Source organism: Teleopsis dalmanni, unplaced genomic scaffold, assembly GCF_002237135.1.
Source record: "Teleopsis dalmanni isolate 2A unplaced genomic scaffold, ASM223713v2 unscaffolded_contig_0346, whole genome shotgun sequence".
Taxonomy (NCBI): Eukaryota; Metazoa; Arthropoda; class Insecta; order Diptera; family Diopsidae; genus Teleopsis; species Teleopsis dalmanni.
Genome location: NW_024031728.1, coordinates 1 through 14,699, shown reverse-complemented (window position 1 = coordinate 14,699; position 14,699 = coordinate 1). Strand labels below are relative to the sequence as shown.

Here is a 14,699-nt window from a genome sequence, read left to right as displayed (position 1 = left end):
TACAAATTTTTTCCTGCATTGAACTGCTGATAGCTTGTGCAGCTTTTCCAATTTGATTCTCAATGTAAGTATCAATAAAGTGACATAAATTTCCTTTTAGCTAAAAATATATATAAAATATTTAATAATTAATTATATTTAACTATAATTGTGCGCATTGTATATACCTCAGATTCTGGCTGTTCAGTTGGCAGTTGTGTCAGTACATGTTTAATATGCTTATAGGCATTCGTAACGGAAACTGCTAGTGGACGACATTTTTGTAAGTGTTCCACACAATTTTTGATAAAAACTTCCAAGCTGCGTGAAAATTCTTTCTTAGGTGGAGTTTCAAAGTCGTGGATAACCTAATTTTTTTATTGAAAATTAATATTATAGTATACATATTACAAACTATATATTTAAATACCATTTTCAGCGCATTTAGAAAGGCGATGCATCTAGCATTCGAACCAACTATTGTACGATGTGCATATTGTTCACCTAAGCGCGCAATGCTTGGATGGATTTGTGAGTTGTTCACAAATAGGCTGACATCAGTGCGTGCGCACTCTAAGTGGCTAAATAGCCGCATTTTACTGTCAATAAATTTGCTTTGCTTTGCAGGAGAAGTAGTAGTAGTAGCTTTAGCACTTGGAGATTTAGTCTCTTTGGTGATTGGAGGAGATGCAGTTTTGGCAACTGTTGCTGATTTATCATTGATAGCCGGTTTGGTTGTAGAACTTTTTGCAGTTAAAGATTGCGCTTTTGCAGCACGTTGTGCTTCTTGTATTGCGCGCCTTTCAGCTTTTGTGAGTGCAGGTTTTTTCTACAAAAAAAAATAATAAATTTTAAAATAATAAAAATATAAAACATAATAAAATTATTTTTTTGTATTCGATCGAGATTATCCTTAACACAAATTAATTTTGAGGATTATTGAGAAGTTAGAATGGATTAAAGGATGGAAGAGATTTAAACTTAAGTCAACTAGGGTCAACGCTGAGAAACCGAGCCATTTCTAAGGGACGTATTCAAAGATCATTGGAAGCAAATTTTGTGTGAGTATTGAAGCAAGAAAACAGATAGAGGGTAGTGTTGCTGTCAGGGTACACATTAATTATTAACACATTTATGCGTCTCAATTATTTTTTTAGCACATGGCTATATCCCGATCTCAATTGAGCTGGGATAATACTCGTTGCACGAGCAAGGTGTCCGAAAGCCACATCATGGGTAATATGGGAAATAGACCTGTTTGAGTGTGACCAAGTTACACTTAATAAGGTGACTATAACCTGTCTTAAATTGGACTAGTATTGTTGCTGGACATGGAAATTGTCTTTAGTCCCTGTTTAGTTATTAAAAACCGATTTTACAATGTATTATGTCGTTGCGTTGTTGTTATTATTGTAGTAGCTCGCGAAAATCTATCGTGCAGATAATATGAAAGACATTACAAATACGTAGGGTTTCAAGCACCGCAAGGTCTACGACCCGGAACTACTCGTCGAGTTTGACGACCAAGAGCCGTTTACCACACTCAAAAGGAACTACTACACAAAAAGACCCATGCGTGTTACAATAACAACAAAACAACAGCAAAGGCATATACATGGTACGTACACATGTGGGCAGGTGCTGATAGTGTGAGGTAAAGGGAATGTTAAGGAATAAGAATTGATTAGGGGATGATTTAATTTAAATCAACCTGTATCAAGTTGGAGAAAACTGGCCTTTTAAAGACTAATTGGACTCAAGTCCAATGTGTATTTTGAGACATTATTTTTGCGTGCTTGTTCTTCTTTACTGAAATTCACTATTATAATTAATTGAGTATTTAAATTACCTTTTCTTCTACAGAACTTGTTATTGTTTCGCTAGCTGGCACTGTTACTGATTGTTTTGAAACCGTATTAGACAATTCTGTATTCAACTCCGTTACTTCTTTATTCGTATCCGTATTCGCATTTTTGGCTAATTTAGAAGCTTGTTTTGCTTGTTTTTTGGCTTCACGTTCAGCTTTGATTTGTTCACGAGATTTTTCTCCACCTAAACCTACATCTTTAGTAACCACTGTGGGTTTTATATCCATTTTCGTAATTGATTGTTTCTGTTTTAAAGGGAATGCCTTTTAATAATTTTTTTTCACTTACTAAACTAATAACAAATAATTTACCTTTTCTTCTACATTCTCAACTGGTGTAGCCGCTGTTTGTGCTGTTGTAGTTGTTGTTTTGGGAGTACTGATTTGTAGATCGGATAATTTCTGTGTGATTCCCGTTATTTCCTTACTAATGCTTCCACTGCTTTTAGCTAGTTTAGCCGCCTGTTTTGCTTGTTTTTTCGCTTTACGTTCAGCTTCAATTTGCTCACGATTTTTTTCTGTTACAATACCACCGCCAGTGTTTGTAACGGAGGTACGTTTTTCCAATGAGGAACTCATTTCAGAAGTCTCAACTGGTTTTACAGGAATAGCAATATTTATGTTTTCTTTCGGTGTTGGTTGTTGTTTTGCGATGTTGTTTGTATTAACAGGAGGTTTAGGCGTTATTTCAGGAGTAACAATAATTTTCTCAGCTGTTGGTATTGTTTGTTGTTGTTGTTGTTGGTGTTTATTGTTTAAATGAGTTAGAACTTCAGTCGTTTTTTCAGGAGTAACCACAATTTTGTCAGCTGTTGGTATTATTTGTTGTTTATTATTTAAATGAGCTGGAACTTCAGTTGTTTTATCAGGAGTAACAATAATTTTGTCGGCTATTGATGTAATTTGTTGTTGTTTATTGTGCAAATGATCTATAACTTCAGACCTTCCTTCAGGTTTAACAATAATTTTATCAGTTGTTGGTATTGTTTGTTGTTGTTTATTGTGTAAATGATCTGTAACTTCAGACGTCTCTTCAGGATTAACAACAATTTTGTCAGCTGTCTGTATTGTTTTTTGTTTATTTTTTAAATGACCTGTAACCTTAGACGTTTTCTCAGGGTTGACATTAATTTTGTTAGCTGTCGGTATTGTTTGTTGTTTCTTGTTTAAATGAACTGTAACCTTAGACGTTTTCTTAGGTTTAACAATAATTTTTTCAGCTATTGGTATTGTTTGTTGTTTATTATTTAAATTAGCTGCAACTTTAGGCGTTTTATCAGAGCTTCCACTAATGTTCTTCGCTTTTGAGTTTGACTGTTTTGGTTTATTATCTACATTAACAACAGTTTTAGCAATATTTTCAGATTTTTTATTAGTTTTGTCTACTTTTGTTGCTGACTGTTGTTGTTGCTGTAGTTTACTATTTAAATTAATTACAGTCTTAGAATTTTTCTTATCTGTTTGTTTTGCTATTTGTATTGGTTTCTTGCAATTTACATTAACTGCAGATTTTCCAATATTGTTGGTAATATCATTCACCTTAGTTACAGAATGTGGCTGTTTATTGTTTAAATTAACAGTTGTGCCTTCAGTATTTTGAATAACTGCATTTGTAGCATTTATAAGTAAATTATTGGTCAAATTTCTTTTCTTCTCACGATCACGTCGGCGCTTGTTTTTCTTTTTCGGCTTTGGTGCGTCTCCAATATCCGGTGTAATTAGCTGAAGTACAGGCTCCTGCAAAGTGTAGCTATTATTAATCAAATATTTTGAGTCCAAAAATTAAGAAGTTAGTAATTAAGTATATATTAATTTTGAAATGACGTAAAAATGCAAAAAGTTAACGAAAAAAATATTGGCAATTTGGCATAAACAAGAAATACCTTTGTTGCCTCTCCAATTTCACTTGCTATAGGCATTTTGAATTTCAGCTAAAGTACAGAGAAAAATTATGTATTTTAGTTTATAATAATAAATTTCTATTTTGTTACAAAGAAATTAATTAATTCTTCACACATTGTCACCATTCACTTAACCAAGATCATTCATATGATTTAGCCAATACATGATGTGCGTTTCTGCACGTAGGACTTTATAAATAATTTTATGTCATTCAATATAATATTTGTCATTAATATGATTTACCTTTTAATTACTTAATATTTATATTATTTTTAAAAATAAATATTTAACTATTTGTTATTAAGTGTCTTTCATCTAAAATTTTTATATTTCTTTAAATGAAATTTGCTCACGACTGCAAGAACAGATTTTAAACATATTGCGCAGAGTTGCATTTTCTAAAAATTTTTAATAATATATGTTCCACAATTAATTGTTTACTGTATAATTTGATTTGTCAGTTACATGGCGTTTACACTTGCCGAAATGGCTCATTACAAATCAGTCATTTAAAAGTGTTTCCATTCGTTGTTATTTTTATTTTAAACAGAAAAAAAAATGTTGGATAAAGGTGATATATGATTCAAATCTTACATTAGGCGTGTTTATTTACTCGCAAATGTGGCAAAAAATGCATACTGACTTAAATTTGCTAAACGAGACATTGGAGTTACTATTGCAAACAATCCAACAAATCTTGCATAAAGAAAATAGTGTTGCAACTTGTTGCTTTTTTCCATACTTGCGAGCTACCAAAAACGCATAATGTATGAGAAAATGTGAGTAAATAGGTGAAAATCATATAATGTGATAATAGGTGTATTCGATAGCGTCGAATTGTGGCAAAAAATAATACCTATGTCGCTTACTTAAAGTCACTAACTTATACGCAAAACAACAACACTACTTTCTCTATCTAAACGACTAGTTGCGAATTGGCCAAATATCTTAGTGACTGTTTTTTTTCTAATGTCATCAAAGCGTTAAACAATCTATTGTGAACTTTCATTGGAAATTTCAGCGAATATTCCATTTATCTGTTAAAAATTTGTTAAAAAAATAAAATAATTAATAAATTTGTAAATTGTGGATATAAAATATTTTAAAAATATGTAAAATTGTAGAAAAAAAATAATTTAAAAAATATACAAAAAAGTTTAAGTAATACATACAGAAAATATAATTGAAAAACTCTTTCAATTTTTGAACTTCTTAGTTGCTAACAAGTTAATACTTATTTAGATAAAAATATTCTAAACTATAGACCAGTATGCTAATTTTTTTTTTATTTGAAAGAGGCGCACTGATTTTAATTAAATCAACTGAAGTGCTAATAGCTAAATATCCCACTTAAATAATTCGAAGAAGTAAAAAAGTATAATATTATTAATAACATATTCCTAATATATTCATATGTAATAATAGGCCTTTTCTTTTGTAAGCATATTACATAAGAACAACTGCTTATTTTAAAAATAACATTTAAAACAACAACACTGCTCGCTTATTTAGTCCAACCTCTTTGAATTCGCTTAACTAATAAACAGCTTAAATCACATGGTTGCCAAGACAAAAAATTCGTCTATTGTGAACGACTTTTGAAAGTAGCTGCGAAATTTCGACTAAACTGTCAACGAATGACAGTTAACAAATACGTTACTTTTTCCGTTTATTTTTTTACATGAAAAATGATGAAAAATTATATTTTATTCACAATCATGTAAAAAAAATATTTTCACCAATAATTGCAAAGAATTATTATTCATTATCGAAATTTCAACATTAAATTTTATTACTTGTTTTGCACATATAAGCCGAACAAAATCCGCATTTTGTTCAGAGTTGCCATCGAGAGTAGTGCTTATTTTATTCGTTTTTTTTGCGACATGCTTACAAAAAAAAGGTCTAATATATTTAAATGCCCAAATTAATATCATTTAGTGGTATCTAATTTTCGACCGCATGGGAATATATAGGAAAAAAGTAATTGAGTGAATTATTTGCATCAAAATTTTAATCAAACTGAGTTTTTATACAAAATTCATACAAAAATGTCTTGATAATGTTTAATTGTTAATAAATCTATATATAAGCAAATTGTTATTCTATCAAAAGCGCTAAGATGTTATATATATACATATATATACAATTAACTTTTGATGGAAATTATATACACATATGCCGTATCATAAATCAGTTTATTTTATTTGTTTTTTTTTTATTTTGTAGTTTCATTTAATTTAAAATTCTATAGTGTCTCATAAAATCATTTAACATTTTCAAAGACCACAGATGATCGACATTTGGCAATAATCAAAGCCGCAGAATGCACAGCCGAGACTGGATTAATTTAAAATAAATTGTTTTTACCATTCTAGCATTCCATTCAATATATAATTAATAATTATTTGCATTTCTATTTAAAATATATTTTAATCGTAATAGCATGGAAACATATCTCTATATACCTATATAAGAATAAATAAATATTTTCATTTAAAAAATATTAATCAACACTACAAACAAAAAAATTCCCGCTCCGTGAATATGACGCTGCTAACGCTTGTGTGAGTTTGCATTTGACATTTCAACAAACGTCAAAAGAAATTTATTCCATTGAATTGAAAAGGTAGTACTTGTCAGTCTGCAATTTTGTTAAGGAATAAAAATGGCAACAGTTTGGTTACATGCTATCCGTCGCCAATTGGCAACAAAAGCCTCTAATCCAGGAACAGCTGCAACTGCTGGCGAGCACTCAGGTAAAGATTTAAAAAACAAAAATAAAGTTTTGTTATGAAAACTGTAGGTTAAGGTTATATAATTTTGTGAGCAAACGTACACCAACTCTAACGAAAAGTTTAATATTTAATTAAAAAAAATTTTAAACTAAATATAATAAGTAAAATTATTGATTATTTTTATAGGTGGCTACAAGGTTTGGAAGCGTTTGTCTTTCTTCGTCGCCCTGCCAGCTGTTGGGTTGTGTATGTTAAATGCTTACTTGAAGCATCAAGAGGAGCACCACAAGCCACGTCCAGCATTCGTCAAGTACGATTACTTGTTCAGACGTGAGAAGCGTTTCCCATGGGGTGAAGGTAACAAGAGTCTATTCCACAATCCACACGTTAATGCCTTACCTGATGGTTATGAGCATTAAACCGATGGTCCATAAACAAAATTGCTATTTCCAAAATTATCAAAGCATAAGTTAAAACCGTTGCAGCAAGATTTATATTGGAACTGGAATAGTTAAAATTATTAATTTATGTCTATTTAGATTAATTGCTGCAATTATTACAATTAACTATTCAAATAAATTTCTGTTCTAAAATAAAATATTAAGCTCTGTATTACTCCTTAAATGGCAAATCAATGCAATCAATGAAGTTGAGATTCATTTATTAATGTTAAAATAAAACTAACAATGAAAATCATTGGAAAATAATTCATATTATGAAAACAAAAGATAGGCGAGTAAATTTGCTGATATTTTCTATAAATACAGAGAAAAACTAATATGGAAAGTGCAACAGAAGTTTAATGCTAACATCTAGATTTATTGCTGTGTTCCATATTGTAGCTGACACCATTTGGAAATCTTAGGAAGAATAGAAAGAATATTTGGAAGAGGTCCCAAGTTATGACCTTCTTCTTATTTTGCACTACAGTCCAGTATGAACCTTGGCCTCCCTAAGGGTTCCGTAGCGGCAAAATTTTTCCGATGCAGGGTTGCTGGCCTTGCGATCAACCCCCAACTTGAAGGGCCAGATCTTCTTATTTGCTAACCCGGAGATAGGATAGGTGTTAAGTAGTTAGAGAATTTCCGCTCAACTATATGTTTTCAGGTTATACCACCTGTACTCGGTCGCCAGAATCTCGTATGTAGAAAGCGCCATAGTGTATATTTAACCAATATATATGTGGTTCTATATATGGTTCTGGTGTTTCATATAAATATATTCTATGGAAAGCAGAGTAGGATAAAGTCTAACTACGATATATGTGATCCTGAACTACGATATATGTATGCAGTAAAAATATTTATTTTATATTTATTAAATATTTATTTTTATTTAATATTTATTTATATTTACTAAAATGAAAGCGGATATGGTCCTAAAAATTTGTGCACCTTAAATATATTTTCTATGGATGATTTAAGTTTACTCAAAATATATGGATTCCTGATAATTAGCGTCCCGTAAAAATATTTTCTATTGAAAGTGTTATCGGGTAACCATAACCAAGATGGTTGTGATCCTGAAGACCTACTATTCCGTAAAAAGATTTTATATAAGAAGTGCAATAAGACGAACCTACCAAGATATTAGTGATTCTTAGACCAGTGTTCTCTTAAAAGATTTTCTATTTTTGAAACGCATTGATGGAATTTGTAAATTAAATTTATGGTTGTTGAAAGTATAATGGATTCACATTATTGTCACAATAATTCTCAAAGGATGCAGTGACGTGGCGACTTGGTTCCCAGCCGTTTCAAAAACTAACCTAAAAAATAATGGATAATTCTAATAGACCTTTGAAAAAGAACTGGTAAGCATACTTACCTATACTAAATTACAAATACTTAGATATTACATAGGAAACTGATAATAAAAGTAAAATTATTAACTTTATCAAAAACATAGTAAAATTATTGATAACTATATATTAGAAATTACTGGTGAGTAATCTTGAATCGATTATTCAAAAATTTGTAGTAATAATAATGCAGCGGTAAGAGTAAGATTCTGATACGCCAATCATAATGAGGTTGATTTTGCAGTGAAAAATCAAAAATTATATATGGATTTAGGCCCGCAAATACCCCTTATTACACCTGCTCAACTTTTTGCAAAGACCTTGATATTAATTGACTTGATTATAAGATCCAATTTAATCCGGAAATTTAAGCAATACTTGTTATGCCAGCTATATCAAAATTTTAATTGATTGGATCGTCTTTACTATGTAGAAACCACCTTGGTACTAATAAAGATTTTATATGAACATAAGATGACGTTTGAAGAACGCCTAATTTACATTAGACATAAGCGTAAGCTTATACTTATAAGCATATAAGGTTTTGTCAAACGTACTATATAAAAGATTGAAGCCAATTGTCAACCAACTGATTGGACCTTATCATCTATTGGACACCACCTATTTGTCAATTTCAAAGTTGCTTTTGACACTACGTCTAGAAGCACTCTCTATGCCGCTATGTCTAAATTTGGTATACCAGTAAAATTTATACGGCTATGTAAAATGACGTTGAGCAACATCGCCAGCTCCGTTAGAATTGGGAAGAACCACTCCGAACTGTTTGATACCAAACGAGGTTTCAGACAGGGTGACTCCTTGTCGTGTGACTACTTTAACCTAATGTTGGAAACGATAATTCGAGCAGCAGATTTAAACCGTACTGGGACAATATTCTACAAAAGTGTAATGCTGCTTCCATATGCGGCAAACAAAGTACTTTCTGTCAACAAAGAAATCTCCTGAGCGTCTTGAGACCCACGTCACTATTGACAATTATAAGTTCGAAGTTGTAAAAGATTTCGTTTATTTAGGAACTTGCTTAAATACCAATTATGACGTCAGCCTAGAGATTCAAAGAACAATCACTCTTGCCAACAGATGTTACTTCAGGCTAAGTAAGCAATAAAGCCCTCTCTCGACAAACAAAAATCACGCTCTATAAATCTCTTATCATGTCTGTCCTGTTGTATGGTGCAGAAGCTTGGACAACTACCAACAGTGATGAGAAGGCGTTAGGAGCATTCGAGAGAAAAATTCTTCAGAAGATCTATGGTCCCTAACGCATTGGCGACGAATATCGAATTAGATGGAACGATGAGCTGTATGAGATAGACCGCGACATTGACATAAAAATTCAGCGATTTCGCTTTCTTGATCATGTCGTGTGAATGGAAGAAAATGCTCCAACTAGAAAGTTGCTTGATACTTTTTCCCGCATGTGGAAAACGCGGTAAAGGACGTCCGCATCTTCGGTGGAAGGACCAGGAGACCAACGATTTGGGGGCGCTGAGTACGCCCAACTGGCGACAGCAAGCAACTGATCGGGCTAACTGGCGGAGGCTATACTTGAACCTCATTCATCATTCATGGTTTCAGGATCCACATGTCAATTTCGACAACCAAATATCGTACACTACTCCTAAAAGCAAATGCACCAGAAGATTTTGACATGCTACTACGACAACATCAAGATGCACGGTGTTTCGATTAGTTCGAATAATGTTTGAGACTATATGACTAACCCAATGCATATATACAATATCTAAGTGTATGAGCAAAGTACAATTAATATTTTTGCAGTTTTTATTGATTAAATTATTTATGATAATATTTATGATATTTACTTTGCACTGTATTATCGACAATATATTATTTAGCCAATACGTAATTAAAAAAAATTATTTTGGCTGTTGCAAACTATATGAAAACTAATATTATAAAGGATATAATTATCAAATGTAAGAATACATCATATATCATATAAAAATGAATTCACTTGACTGAAATAATGAAACTTATTGGATGCAACATACATATATATATGTAGGTATATAACATATATGTGAATTCATTTGCAAATTGAAAATTTTTTTAAAACTTAAATAACGTATGAAAGTACTTGTGGAAGTAAAATTCAGACTTCCTTTTTGCTCGATGTGGGACTGAGTTTAAGTATCATATTTCCGTTCTGTACAAAAACTTTTCCTGCTTTCATCATTGCAGCGGCTTCCGACTTTGATACTACCATTTGTCTAACTTTTTTACCATTGGGCAAAATTTTTTCGGTAAATGGTTTTTGATTTGTTTTCGGAGAGCTCGCAGCATTTTTATCAGTTTGTGGACTACTCCCAGTACTTGTCTTTGCTTCTACAAGTGCTTGTTGAGTTGGGGAATTAGAATTCTTATTAGTTGCCGGCATACTCTTTGGTGATGCATTAGCACGTGTGTTTGGAGAAGTTTTAACTAATTTCGATACTTGTTTTGTTTCAGTGAATTTTGACTTTGCTGGAGATGATGTCTTTTCAGCACCTTTTGGTGATGTCACAACCTTTGGCACTGCAGTAGCAACTGGACTAACTTCACTACCTCCAGCTTTACGTATAGTTATGCCTTTTGGTAAAACTTTTAGAACCGAAGTTAAGGTAGTTTGTTTCAACTTAGGAGACGCATTTCCTGAGTTCACAGTTTCTTGCTGGGTAATAGCTGCAGCCGTTTTAGGATTTCTTTGTCTTACCACCTTCGAAGTTACTGGAATTTTTTTATCAGTAACTTTTGGTTGTTTTCTCGGTGGTTCGATTGGTGGGTCGTCTGAGTCTATATACTGAAACTCTTCACAATTTGTTATAGATTTAGTATTGCGAATTTCATTGGCTCCTCGTTTCTTACTTTGTCCTGGTTGTATAACAATTTGACTGACTATTTTTGGTTGATCGTTTAATACTAAAAAACAAAAAAATAAAAAACTTTAAATTTATAAATTAGCGTGTTGTCGAACATTAAGTTACCTTCCGTTTCTTCTGGTTCCACTTTTATTATATTTTGTTGTTCATTTGAACTACATTCCAAAGGAAACTCGTCAATGATATATTCAACTGCTTCTTGAAACTCTGGATTGCTATCCTCCTTTTCGCTGCCGCTATTTTCCGTACTTTTATTATCACTTTTTGGATCGTCATTATAAGCCTGCATGTCTTCCGCATGATGCTCGAGCACATGAGCATCCAGAGTACTATTAAGGCTAAATTGTAAGTCACAGAAAACGCACGCATATGTTGGATTGTCGGCGTGTTGTTTTATATGTAATGAAACCTCCTCACTAGTAGCGAAAGTTTCCTCACAAAGTGAGCATGTTAGGTTTTTAATTGCGTGAACAGCGGAATGATATATGAGTAATTCTCTCTTCTTGAAAGCTTTATTACAGATGGGACATACATAGTTTTCTTGTTTATGAGAGCGTAAGTGACGAGTCAAATGGTGTGAAAGTAAGTACGATTTTGAACAGAATTTACAAGGATATGGACGTGATCCAGCATGTGCAGTCAAGTGACGAGCCAACTTACTGGGTGTTGAAAAACTCTGATCGCAGTATTGGCAAGGATTCGGCTGTACTCTCGAATGTATGACCTAAAACACACATATAAATATAAAAAAATTTGTTATAATAAAAAATTATTTAAAAAAAAAATTGTAAACAAACCTCATGGCGTTCTTTGCCTTGCTTAAATGCGAATCCCTTATTACAAATCTTACATTTGAATGGTCTATTTTTAAGGTGACGTTCGGTATGTTTTTCCAATTCCTCCTTTGAGAGAAACGGTCTCTCGCAATGTACACATAAATGCTTAGGTACATCAGTGTGGCTTTTCTCATGGCGATATAGTAAAGTAGCACGTGTGAACGCTTTATCACATATTGTGCATTTAAAAGGACGATATCCGGTGTGAATCACACTGTGTTTCTGCAAGTCATATTTCGAGAAGAATGATTTATCGCAATCAGGACATTGAAAACAGCGTTCGCGAACATGATTGGCCATATGAATATCACGCAATTGTCGTAGCGGAAATGAGCGTTCACACTCTGGACATGGAAACACATTTGTTTTCACTGGTCGCGCCTGTTTGATAAGTTCATCTTCTGGTTCATAGTTTTCGCTTGGTACTAGTATTTCTGTAACAATAGCAACGTTACCATCTTCATCACGTGTTACCTGTGGCCTGCTTAATAGCGGCTCAATATCGATTTCTACATCCTTATTCAAAATGCGTATAGAGGACTTATTTAAAAGTTTTGGTTTACCCGTTGGTTTAGGGGTTTCTTCAGCAAAACCATCCGAATCAATAAAACGCTGTACATCATCTATTGAGAGTTCATCATTATTTTCTATTTTGTTCATTATGCTTAAAGCGTCAAATTCAAGTTTTTCCTTTTTTATGCGTATCGGTACCGGCGGTTCAGGAGAATCTGCGGGATCTGCATTCAGCAATTTCTTCACGACAATTTTTGTTTGTTCATCTTTATTGTTTTCCGAATTTTTATTAGTACGATTTATTTGCATTGGATTCTGGTTCAAAATAGTCTTGGATGTAGATTTTGTTACAGTTTGTAGATTTGGTGGCGTTGGTTTTTGTAATGGTTTCGGCCATTTACCAGTGAGTGGATACTGCCGTAGTAGAGTTTCTGCACGTTTACACATTTGCTTAAAGGAATAGCTGTATTCAAACATCAAGCGACAATCACTACAAACTTTGGTCGGCATACCGTCATCACTGAAAACCTACAGAAATTAGAAATATATGTTAGTGTTATCATAATTATATTTTAACTTTTCTAAATCAATAATATTTTTGTCTTTAATTTTTGTAAATTAATCATTCATACATCAATGGAGCATGTCTTCTAAGGCAATCGTCAATAGGATCGACAAATCTTAGAGTATGTAATAGTTGCAATCCAGGTTTTTTAGAAAAACCGCATTCAAAATTTTGGTAAGAGGTCGTAACAATACTTAAATTTGCAAAACAAGCAAAAACTATTTACTGACCACACATATAATCAGGAAGACTTCATAATTAGACAATAGGACCTTTGTGACAACTATCAAACTGAACCTAAACTTTGAAACGTTCATCCCATCAATCCCGGTATCGGTATTGTACCTATTTGGAGGAATGAGCACAAATTGGTCATTTATACATACTAATAAATCCAGAAGATAAATTTGATCGCTTTTTGATTCACAAATAGTATGATTCACAAATGATTCAAAATAGTATGTAAACAAATAATATATTAACATATTTATTATTTAAGGACGTAAACCTACTATTTATATGTACTTAGAGAAATACGTAAGTTACACACAACACACACTATGATGTTTTCGCACAGATTGAATTGATGGCAGAGGTCCAAAATGATCCACGTGAATAGTGTCTAACCGAACAGGTTTTTTGGAATGTTGTAAAGATTGTGTTCATTTACACGTCCTGGTGGAGAACAAATCATACAACGCAAACAATTTTTTATAAACTTCTCTATCTTTGACTTCATATGATGGCACATCTTTTCATGAACGAGACGAAAAACACTGTCTTCCATTTCAGCTGGAATATATAATTGTAAATTATTATCTGTTTTTACTCTAAAAACCAACCCATCTCACTATCCCGGTTTTGTAAAACCTGTATATTGAAATCTAAGTCTTCCTGCTTAGCAACAGCCACCGTTTTACATGGAATTCTTATTATACCGGGCTTATTAGATTTAGTATCATTATCATCGTCAGAGTAGGTACACATTGCAACAAATTTATTTTTAATTCTCGTGAAGTAATCTTCCGCTTCTGTTTCATCACCTTTAAAAAATCGACTTAATGCATCCGCTTGACTCATTGAAATATCGCTTCGATGTTGTATTCTAAAATCAAAGTGCTCAAATAAAAGTGCCTACCTTGCTATTTTTGGACTGATGTTTTTCTTTTCAAACGTTAGTGATAGTGCACTGCAGTCAGTAACTATTTTGAATGGAATTCCTCTGAGATAGTTTTCAAAACGATTGAGAGTGTGCACTATGGCCAAGGTTTCTAACTCGAAGCTGTGCATTCTTAACTCCTCTGACGATGTCTCTTTGGAATAGTACTCGTAACATGCCGGATGAAATTTTCCATCATTTTGTCGCTGCAAAAGTACTGCTCAAAAACATAACTTGCTAGCGTCAGTGTGCAAATTGGTTTCTTTAGTGTGATTAAATATGGTCAAGACAGGTGGTGTCATAAACTTTGCGTTCATAATCTAAACTCTTCTTTGACTTTCTCATCAATGCAGAACTCAACACCAGACCTAAGCAGGCGCTGCAGCGGTTATGCTATCTTAGCAAAGTTTGGAACAAATTTGCGAAAATATGAAAA

General features: G+C 32.7%; 3 protein-coding genes across 3 annotated transcripts; 1 reads left to right on the top strand and 2 right to left on the bottom strand.

Moving 5' to 3' along the window:
* Positions 1-17: 17 nt before the first annotated feature.
* Positions 18-3,765, bottom strand: LOC119663375 (TNF receptor-associated factor family protein DDB_G0272098-like; the record flags this gene model as incomplete). The annotated part of the gene is made up of 7 exons (XM_038072986.1): positions 3,730-3,765; positions 3,136-3,583; positions 2,159-2,793; positions 1,829-2,092; positions 410-808; positions 168-347; positions 18-100 (listed from the first exon to the last, which is right to left on the bottom strand). Coding segments are annotated over exons 1-7 (2,045 nt in total), but the record flags the coding sequence as incomplete, so codon positions are not given.
* Positions 3,766-6,261: 2,496 nt separating this feature from the next.
* On the top strand, positions 6,262-7,070 carry LOC119663376 (cytochrome c oxidase subunit 6A, mitochondrial-like). The gene is made up of 2 exons (XM_038072987.1): positions 6,262-6,507; positions 6,673-7,070. Exons 1-2 carry the CDS (start codon positions 6,417-6,419, stop codon positions 6,903-6,905), a joined length of 324 nt encoding a protein of 107 aa, XP_037928915.1. The 5' UTR covers positions 6,262-6,416; the 3' UTR covers positions 6,906-7,070.
* A 3,022-nt stretch (positions 7,071-10,092) lies between these two features.
* Positions 10,093-14,184, bottom strand: LOC119663377 (RE1-silencing transcription factor-like). The gene is made up of 4 exons (XM_038072988.1): positions 13,975-14,184; positions 11,988-13,067; positions 11,296-11,914; positions 10,093-11,230 (listed from the first exon to the last, which is right to left on the bottom strand). The coding sequence occupies exons 1-4, from the start codon at positions 14,182-14,184 to the stop codon at positions 10,425-10,427; spliced, it is 2,715 nt and encodes a 904-aa protein (XP_037928916.1). The 3' UTR covers positions 10,093-10,424.
* Positions 14,185-14,699: the final 515 nt, after the last annotated feature.

Excerpts from the sequence above, each read along its gene's own strand:
- LOC119663376 (XM_038072987.1), top strand. The coding sequence starts at position 6,417 with ATGGCAACAGTTTGGTTACATGCTATCCGTCGCCAATTGGCAACAAAA. Across the intron at positions 6,508-6,672 it reads AACTGCTGGCGAGCACTCAG|GTGGCTACAAGGTTTGGAAG; the intron begins GTAAAGATTTAA and ends TTATTTTTATAG.
- LOC119663377 (XM_038072988.1), bottom strand. The coding sequence starts at position 14,184 with ATGAGTCAAGCGGATGCATTAAGTCGATTTTTTAAAGGTGATGAAACA. Across the intron at positions 13,068-13,974 it reads ACTTAGATTTCAATATACAG|GTTTTCAGTGATGACGGTAT; the intron begins GTTTTACAAAAC and ends TAATTTCTGTAG. Across the intron at positions 11,915-11,987 it reads AAGGCAAAGAACGCCATGAG|GTCATACATTCGAGAGTACA; the intron begins GTTTGTTTACAA and ends TGTGTGTTTTAG.